We start from the raw sequence: 9,716 nt of genomic DNA, 5'->3' as shown, positions 1-9,716 counted from the left end.
CCTCACAGAATACCCTGCCTCACCCCTGTAGTGGGTCCCCCTCACAGAATACACTGCCTCACCCCTATAGTCCACCCAACAGGCTGGCATTTTCCTTGAGGTCCAGCATTGATGCTGCTCCTGACTTTTGACCGGCACCCACAATTCCGCAATTTCTCCCTAAAGATAAAGGCTGGGAGGAATACTTGTTTGTTCCAGGCGTGGGTGCGGCTCGGCCTTGGGTGTGCACCACCGGAGCACCACGGTGAGCGCGGCCACCGTACCCTTCCCACACACAACCGAGGAACAGGCACGCGCAGGCCCTTGAGCTCTCAGCACAGCCGGGGTGACACCTGCTGAAATCTCGACCTTAACGAAGTGAACTGAGGAGCTTGGAACGTTCCATCCGAAAGGTTAACTAATGTCAAATAACAGAAAAAGGCTCAAGAAGAAAATGGAGACGGCCCTGCTGCTCCTTGGAGGGGCTGGCCCAAGAGTGACTCGCCCATCACCACACTGTCCTGCCTGGGTTTTAGCAACCACCACTAAATCTCAGCGAGAAAGGCAAGGTCAGGACTCGTGAGCCTGCCAGTCCCAGGAGGGGAGGAGAGTTTCCCAGCATCGGGACACTGGAGTGAGCTGGGGGACAGAATTCCCCATCCTGGCAGTCATCACCCGAGGCCCCACTGGCCCCACTGCCCAGTACAAGGGGTGAACCCTGGGCAGCCAGGAGCAGGGCAGGATGGGGGTGTGGAACTTCTGCGTGGTGTTGGCCACTGGGGCTTGCCAGGGGTCAGCCTGGCACTCGCAAGACGCAGCCCAGCCACCTGGCCCCAGCCCTGGACGCCGGCACCAAGGCCACTGGGCAGTTGCTCTCAGGTTCGCCCAGCCCTGTAGCCCCTGCCTGCTGTCTGTGCAGCAGGCACAGCATGACCAGGGTGCAATGGAGGAGCCACCATCCAGACTGGCCCTGCCACGTGTGGGAAGTCAGCAGATTTGAAATCAGCAAGAAACACTGCCGTGATCAGCAGCAGGCAGCTGGAAGCCAACCTGCTGGGGAGGAAGGCAGAGGCGAGGCCCTGCAGACCAGCCACGAGCTGGAGTCATCACGGCTGCTGCCCACGGCACAGGGCGAGGGAGGGCAGCCTCACGCCTGCGCCCACGGCTCCCGGCACCCTGCGCCCACGGCTCCAGACATGCTGCCCTCTCCTACCCTGTGCAGACAGCAACCAGGCACAGGCGCTGGGACAGAACAGACTCCTGTGTGGGGCCTCAGCAGGCTGTGTGGTCCAGTCACAAACACAGCTGAGGACAGAGGCTGTGTGAGCCCTGAGCCCAGGGGCAGGAAGCTGCTGGAGGGCCCAGCTCGTGCCTTTAGTCTGCATATGGAGGCCCAGTTTGTGCTGCTGACCAGCCTATGGAAGGGTTTCCCATCTAAGAGCTGAGCAGGACTGGGCCTGTGACACCAGCTCATGGGACAGGCACCACAGGTCCCAGGACAGCTGGGTACAGCTGGAGCCAGGAAGCAAAGGGGACACAGGCAGGGCCGAGGTGGCCCACTCTGGGGCTCTGGGCCACACTGTCATGCTGTGACACTGCTTGCTGCCCTTTGCGGACTGAATGGTGTCCCTGTCTGGGTACACAGGGGACCCATAGATGCCGTTGAAATGGTGCAGGCAGAGGGACACACACCCAGGGAAAGGCAGGGACCTGGCAATGTGGCCAGAGCTGAGGGGTATCTGGGGCCCCCAGGCTGGGGAAGGCAGTGGGTATCTCTTCCTGGGTATCTCTTCCTGGAGCCCATGAGGGCCGCAGCCCGGGCACCTGGGTCATTCTGCCAGTTGCAAAGCTGCGTTAGCACGTCTGGGGCCATCAGTGCCTGGAAAGCAATCCAGCTCCCCCAGAATCTGCTCCCCACAAAGCCAGAACAGCCAGCTCCATGCACAGCATGGGCCGTGGTGGCTCCAGCTGGCCCCTGCACTCCTGGCACCCCCTGGGTGGGTCTGGGGGCCTAGGTTGCTGCCGCGGCCTGGCACAGACCCTGGCTCCCGCCCCTTCCTCTCTGGCCAGGCCCCTGCTCTGCCTCTGCCTCTGTGGGCTGGTCCTCTCCACTCTACTGCTGTCCCCACCTTGAAGCCAGCACACGCAGCCTGACCACAACCCACGAGCCACCTGAAGCGTGGCTCTGCTGAGGGCAGGGGTGCTCACCTGTAGCGGGCGACACACAGATGGACTTTCCCCGAGTATCTCTGCTTTGAGGTATTGGAGTTCCATTCATTGTCCATCTGTGGGGACACAGGCATGCTTCATGAGCACCGAGGTAGCTGGCACCATCCCTGCCAGGACTCCAGTCCCCAGGAAACAGACAGCCATGAGGTGACACCCCACCCACGGACATTCAACCCGTCTCCCACCCTCAGGCATCTGACAGTGCCAGCCACACAGGAAGGGTTACACAAGGGCCCTGGGCCCATCCCCACCTCTGCCCGCTATCTGGGTAGCTACATGGTGATTCAGCTGGTTCCCCTCCTGACATGCCCTGTGGGCAGCTGAGGGACAATTGGGGCATGGGAGGGAATGGCTAGACAGCTCTGCCCACCCGGGCCCCCACTTCAGCTGTCAGTAAGGAAGCTCAGGATTTGACAGGTGTGGGTAAAGGACACGGGGAGGGCAGTGGGGAGCACAGGCAGGCATCATCTCCCTTGGGGATGCGGGGGACGCAGCACCGGGCCAGTAGGAGGACTCACGTCGGACTCAAATCTGCATCTTGGGCTACTGGATCGTAAGAGGAAGCTGGGCTTAGTGGAACCCAGGGGCTCTGGCTTGACCCTGGGGAGTGGGGTGTGGTCGCTAGTCACAGAGTAATGGCCAGCAGATCCCTCGTGACCTGGCAGGGGACAGGGAGGCGTTGCAGAGGGGAGACAGGCAGGAGGCAGATACCAGTGGCTGGTCTGCCCCGCCCCCACACTGGCTCATCCACCCAGCAGCGCCCACCTGGCTGGATGAGGGTTAGGGGCCAGGGGCCACACGATGGGGGCCAGGCAGAGAGATTAGTGGGACACCCCCCCCCTGGCAGAGAGGTTTTGTCCTCCCTGGCTTAAAGTGGAGAAGCTGTGAGGCTCAATGACATTGCAGCCTTAGGGACCAGGGAGATAGCTCAGTAGAACGCCTGCTTGCCTGGCAAGCGCAAGGGCCTGAGTTCAATCCCCGGTTCTAAAACAACAACAAGAAAAAGACACTGCAGCCCTTCTGCCACCAGGAAGGGGAAAGCTCAAAGGCAGGAGCCAAAGCTGGGGAGAAGCGGGCTTGCTGTTGGCGAGTGCAGCCCTCCCCTCCCCCGCGAAGCCAGTCGGGCCACAGCAGGGGCACAGCACGCCCACCCCCTAGCAGCAGCGTGGAGCCCAGCCCGCTGACTCCCTGTCCTAGGGGAAGAGGGAGCTGATGTCACAGCAGTCACCTTGTCCCCTCTAATGTGCACAGTAGTTTCCTAGGGGCACACAGGGGTGCGGCGGCTTCTCCCTGTCCTCCCCTGGCTGAGCAAACATGAGGGAAGATGCCATTTGGATGTCTGCAACGCCCATGCACTCATGAGCAGCGCCTTCGGGAGCTGACTGTACTGTGGTGCTTGCAGCAGGCCTGCCCTGGGGAGCAGGTCCGCGTGGAAACAGCAGCCCCTGGGGAGTGGCCTGCGGGCCTGTGGGCGTGGCCTGTGGTCCTGGCCTGCGGGGGCTGTGGGCGTGGTCTGTGGGCCTGTGGGTGTGGTCTGTGGGCCTATGGGCGTGGCCTGCGGGCTCCGCCCAGCCCCTCTTCTTTCTGCTTCCTGTCCACCAAGCCTGAGCAGGTGAGTTCACCAGGCCCCCTTCCAAGCTATCCCCCGGAGCAGATGATGGGCTGCACACGAGCCCACACACGCCTCTCCTGCAACTCATGGGCACCGCGTCTCTGCGGTGAGAAGGCCCCTAAGACACCAATAGGCCCTCGGGGAGGCTGCTGCACGGCTTGCCCTCTTGACTCCAGCGCACACAACGCCAGCGGCTGGAGCGTGGGCCCCAGGAGCTCCCAGCCTCTGCCCTGGAGGGACAGTGGCCGGGTCGGGGTACGCCACCCACCACCCGGTCGGGACTCTGGACTCTGGCCAGGGTGATTTCCACCCAATCCCCCAGCACTCTGACCCCACGCTCACGCGGGATGCGGCTCTACCCAGGGTCAGGCTCTGCTGGGCTCACGCTCAGCCCTCCGCTGCCCAGCAGCCTCAGCTGCAAGCTGGAGTGGCAGAACCCGGGCCAGGGTCTTCTCAGAGGTGGGGACGCCTGCATTTTCCATCAGCCCTGCCCACAGGTCATGGTCTGCGGGGCAGGAAGGGACACAGTGCACAGCACTGCTCCCCTTCAGAAGGGACGAGTCGGCACCCTCACAGCCTAGGGCCTTCCTCCTACGGGGAAGGGGCAGGCGCAGCCAGCTGCACCCTGCATGGCCACAGGGCCGTGGTACCCAGCAAGGCCTCACCCTAAAAGCAGACAGCAGGAGTGGCAGCCACGACAGGGGGACACACTAGTAAAGGACCAGAGCCTCGCTGCACTCGTGGGTGACCTCTGGAGACATAGCCCAGAAAGCGTGACAGGCCATTCCCAAGTACAGAAGAGAGGGGCGAGGCTGTGAGCAGCCTCAGCTCAGGTCAGCGGAACGCCAGCCCCGGAAAGCTCCCGACACACCAGGACGCTCCAGGGTCTCCTCACACTGGGCTCCCGCCTGAACAGGCCACACTGCCCACACATACAGCCGTGTGCACAAATGGAACCATCATGCTGGGCCTTACACACATGCACAAGTGTTCGAGACCGGCCTGGGCTACAAGGTGAGCTCAAGGCCAGCCTGAACTGCATGCACAGCGAGACCTTGTTTCCAAAACAGACCAAAAAAATAAAAAATAAAAAATAGTGATGACGCTGAGACTCACTAAGAGAGAGGGAGAAGAGGTTGTTTCTAAATCCATTTCCCATCCCACTTAGAAAAAAATTCTAGCTTGTTTAATTTTCGGCGATTGCAGAATTAATGTACTTTGTAAATACCAATACTACTACTGCACACGGTGCCGTAAGTAGAACGCTGCCTTTTATTTCTGAACTCCATGCACTGTAGCAATAGAAAGGCAGGAGGGGGGACACTTGGCAGCACACCTTGGAGCAAAGTTAGGGCTGGAGCCCGAGAGTCGTCTCGGAACAAACGCCACAGCCAATGTTCTCAGGGAAGCAGGAAATGGGTTTTACCCAGTGTCACACCTCCTTTACCACTAAAGCAGACCCTTCCCAGCTCAGCTGCCACAGCCTCCCCAGGAAGCCACCCGCCAGCCTCGTCTGCCCGCACGCACATCCCTGCGCCATGCACAAGTGACCCACGCATGTCTACAAGCAAGTGTGTGCCTGCTGCTGTGCCCACAGACCCGACTGGCACAGTGTGACCCCGGCTGGCAGGAGGTGCCCCTGGCAGACTGGATCAGCAGGGCCTCCATGGTGCACACGGAATGGCTGATGCCAAAACCTGCTCTCCCTCTGGCAGTGCACCTGTATGCCAGCCGGGCACCCCTGTGACCAGCACCCCACAGCACACAGTGCAGAGCCGCTGATGGCCTCCAGGGGACTGCTGCATTTTCTGCTGACGGAGGGCGCTGCATGGTCTCATGGGGGGAGAGTGTACCAGAGGCTACTCCCCACGTCCTGACCACTGATTCCCATCTGCGCTGCCCTGGCTTGTCACAGCCTCAGCCCCCAAGTGCAGCCACAGGTAAGGGGAGAAGCCCGCACACCTCGGTCGTCCTCATCCCCATCCTGTTGGCCCAACCGCAGCACCCTGCACTCTTACACTTACACTGTGGGAAGGACAGAGGGAGAGGGAGGGGTGGGGGGCAAGGTCAAGGCGGCCGCTGCACTGCCTCTGATGAACAGCCCCAAAAGCCTTATCCCTCCTGTGGTAAGAGCCAGCAGAGATGTGGCAAGTGTCTAGGGAAGTCCAAAGTGAGGTTCTGTTGCTCCTCTCCCCTCGATTTAGGAGGGAAAATCAACTTCGTAAGCAGGAGGACAGAGCAGGATCTGTGGCCAGACTCCCGTCTGGTGTCCTGCCTGGCTCTCAGCCAGGAGCACGTGGCCGGCCCATGAGGTCCAGTCCAAGGTTGCCCAGGACCGCGGCCAGATCTGTGACACGTGCAGGGTGCAGTCGAGCCTGCAATTCCCACTGGGCCTCCTAAAGCAGGGTGGTGTGGGGGCAAAGCCACCACTGCTGCCGCTGCTGGAGTGGAGGGGAGTCCTCAGGCAGAGGCACAAGCTCCGTGCAGGGACAGGGACCAGGACAACGAAGCCACAGGGGGCAGCAGCATGGGCCCAGCCAGGCCGCGGGGTGCCCCGCTCTCTGTGTGTGTTGTGTGAACCCCAAGCACTTCAGCTTCATGTAATGTGGGCCTAAGGCTGGTGCTGGCCACTCAGGGCTGTGGACAAGCAAGTGCTTGGGGCTGCCCTGGGATCCCCACACGAGCACGGACGTCAGTGTCCTGCCCTGTCCTGCATCCTGCTGCTCAGGTCCTGCAGCCGGGACCAAATGGCTCTCACCGCGCAGGTCCACCAGGGGAGGGGGCGGCCCGGCCCGCACTCACCCTTGCCGATGGAGGTGGCGAGTCCGTTCATGGACTGCGGGAAAGCCTTGCCAGGGACCCCAGGGACGTCCAGCGAGGCCACCACACTGCTGCCCAGCAGGTCAATCTTCCCGGCGTGCTGCCGGAACTTCTCCAGGTCCCGGGACAGCAGGTGGAACTGCTCACTCTGCGTCCGGCATTTCTCCTCCAGCTCTCGGACCCTGCACTGCACTCAGGGAGGGCGGCTCATCAGGCAGTGCGCGGCGGCGAGGATGCACGCGTGTGTGCCCAGGGGTGAACCCGTGCAGCGAGTGCCGCCTCCACCGCCCAGCTCCCCTGGCAGCCTGGCTGGCAGCTGCGGAGCCAAGCCGCAAGTGCTGGGACGCCCTGCAGTGCTCAGCTCACAGCCAGCCCAGGGCCCGCCAGGCTGAGCGGGCAGCGAGCGGGCACTTGGGGGCTGGCGCCTCGCCCAACGCTGGGGTCTGGAGCGCGGGGCCAGGCTGGCTCTGGCTCGGGGGCACAGTCCAGTTGCTAACCCGCCCATGCGCCCCCCTGGGGCGTCCATCCCAGGACCACAGGGCCTGCTCCCGCTCCCAGCAGTGCCAAGGCGTTTCTGTGGGCTGGGCAGGGTAGCAGCATGGGTGCTGCTCACAGACATCTCGGGAAGCCAGGGACAGGACACACACAGGACACGGGCCACGCCTTGAGCTCCCTCCACAGGCAGGACAGGCCTGGCAGTGGCCCCCTGGGGAAGTGTCTCCGACCTTCACTGGCTGCCACTAAGCTGCCCTCTCCGTCCCTTGCGCTTGTCACAAAAGGGGGTCCCTTCCACCTCTGCACCTGCCCTCGCCGCCTCTGCATCCCCCATATCAGCTCCCTGACCATTTCCTGTCTGTCTGCCTCTGCTTGCTGGTTGGCAGATGCGGCTTCAATGCCGTGCTGTCAGGTGTGTGGTTGGGGCTCGGAAACCGTCTGCCGAGTCAATGAAGAGGCTGGAGGGCTGTTCTGCCATCCCTGTGCCAGGGCGGGGGTTGTCGCATCTGCAGCAGGCCTGCCCCTTGCTGCGCCCATGCCCAGCTGGCCAGTGCAGCCACCCTCAGGCTGTCCTGCTCTCGTGCCTGGCCTGGCTCCCTGCTGGCACCAGGGCCAAGAGGGCAGGTGCTCCTCTTCCAGCACCCCGTGGTGTTCCCAGCAGTGGGCACCAGTGCTGGCGCCATGCCTGCAGTGGTACCCAATCCACGTTTAACGCCAACAGGAGTGCAGGGGTGGGGGCTGCCCAGGCAGATGCGGGCTCAGCCGCAGGCCTCCTTCTCCCCACTCCCACGGGTGCCAAGCAACCAAGCTCCTTTGTCCAGAACAAATCCCTATTTGTGTTGAGATCACAGACTTCTAAAAATAAATCCAGCAGGTCTCAGGCCTGTAATTAACGCCTGCAACTCATCTTAAAGTTCAGCAGGATCCTTGTTTTAAAGAGCTGAATGGGTTTGGCTGGGAAGGTGCTCTGTATAAGGAAGGGGCACAGGGGTGACACCAGGCACCGCGGGGCCGGGGCCAAGGGCCAGCTCAGCCCTGGAGACAGGATGGCAGGCTCCTGTGTGCAGCTGCGGTCTGAGCAGTGTGGGCAGAACAGGGTGTGCCGTGGATAACCATTATCCAGGGGGCTACAGGCACTGCAGAAGGTGGGGCCCAGATGTGGGAGGCAGCAGATAGGTCTGGTGTGTGCAGGAAACTTCCCTAACGGCCTCCCTCTGCTGCTGGTGCCTGTGGATGTCATCTGACCCCACTGTGATGACACAACCAAGCCCTAAGGACAGTGAGTGGGGTTTCTGCCAGTGGGGGCGATCTGGGAAGTTGCTACTGGGAAGAGAATCCTCTGTTCACTGGCTGTGGCCGGATCCCACAAACCCACTTATGCAGCCAGGCCCCACAGAACTGAGCTCCAGATGTGGCCTGCAGCCCCCCGTGGGGACCCACCCTGGGGAGCATGGAGGGGTGCACGGGACCATTTGGGGGTCCTTGGGAGTCCAAAGTCACTTCCAAAATAAGAGGCTGAAAAGTCGAGTGCAGGCACCACACGGGTGCAGAGGAAACTGAGGCTAGGCTTCAGCCAGGGCTGGAGCCAAGGAAGGCCCTTGTGCAGGCGGCAGGATCCCTGGGCCCACCTGGTGCTCCAAGGCCTGGGGAGGCGGCCCCACATGTCCAGGGGCCCCCGTGGATGAGCAGAGCAAGCCTGTCTCGCAGCCAGTGTCAGTGCAGTGTAGATGGCCAGCATGCACAGCCACGAGCCACAAGCCCAAAAAGGGTGGGACCACCGGGGCCGCCCCATGAGTCCCAGCTCATGGGGGCCACAGACAGCTCTGCTGTGAGACAGGAAGCCGTGCAGGCCACACCCAGCTGACTTGGGGTAGGGGGAGCTGCTCAAAGGAACACCCAGGCTCAAGGACATGGGGCGACACGGAGCCAGCCTGCTATAGTGTATGTCTGCACGTCACCCCAGGCCTCACAGGTGGGCTTCCGGCACGGGCTGGATCTAGGGTGTGCGATGCTGGGAGTAAGGGCCTGCGGTACGAGATCAGCCCATGGACTGGAATCAGCATAGCTCTGTGCATAGACAACGGGAAGGCCCACCCCCAGCACCACCCAAAAGGCTCCTAGCCCGGACGGGATAAAAGCGAGGCAGGCTTGCTGCTGCTGCTGCTGCTGCTGCTGCTGCTGCGGCTGCGGCTGCGGCTGCTCACCGCCTCCTGCCTCACTGCCACGGGCTGCTCCTCCTCTGCCAGCCCCCTCTGCCATGCTACCTTGCCCTGGCGCTGGATCACTATGAACTGAAACCTCTACAAACTGGGAGTCAAAATAAGTGTACAGTGCGCCTAAGGAGAGTTACCTAGAGAGAAAACATTCTCTCAGGCTTTCACAGAGAGCAAATTGGTCAAGCAATGGCCGTGACTCATCCTCATGGCTGACACTGACAAACGATCTACAAACTGCGGTGCAGGGTTTCAGGGTAAATCCTGAGGGGATCTGACTGACCTTGTCAGATACAAAAGTTACATTTCTTGTTATATAGGTCTTGCTTTATCTTGGTCTTAACCATCCAGCAGAAAAGTATAAAAAC

General features: G+C 61.7%; 1 protein-coding gene across 4 annotated transcripts in view; it reads right to left on the bottom strand.

Moving 5' to 3' along the window:
- Rimbp2 (RIMS binding protein 2) overlaps positions 1–9,716 on the bottom strand; it is a 96,634-nt gene that overhangs the window by 27,400 nt on the left and 59,518 nt on the right. For all 4 annotated transcript variants that reach the window (XM_023720562.1, XM_023720561.1, XM_023720564.1 and 1 more), the window contains exons 6-8: positions 6,623–6,827; positions 2,727–2,866; positions 2,188–2,264 (exon numbers count right to left, since the gene is read on the bottom strand). In XM_023720562.1, coding sequence (XP_023576330.1) covers positions 2,188–2,264; positions 2,727–2,866; positions 6,623–6,827 — 422 coding nt within the window. The remainder of the gene's footprint in view (positions 1–2,187; positions 2,265–2,726; positions 2,867–6,622; positions 6,828–9,716) is intronic.

This window comes from Octodon degus, unplaced genomic scaffold (genome assembly GCF_000260255.1).
Source record: "Octodon degus isolate 3935 unplaced genomic scaffold, OctDeg1.0 scaffold00076, whole genome shotgun sequence".
NCBI classification, from domain to species: Eukaryota; Metazoa; Chordata; class Mammalia; order Rodentia; family Octodontidae; genus Octodon; species Octodon degus.
Note: the sequence above shows the minus strand (reverse complement) of the source record. Positions and strands in the feature narration are given on the sequence as shown.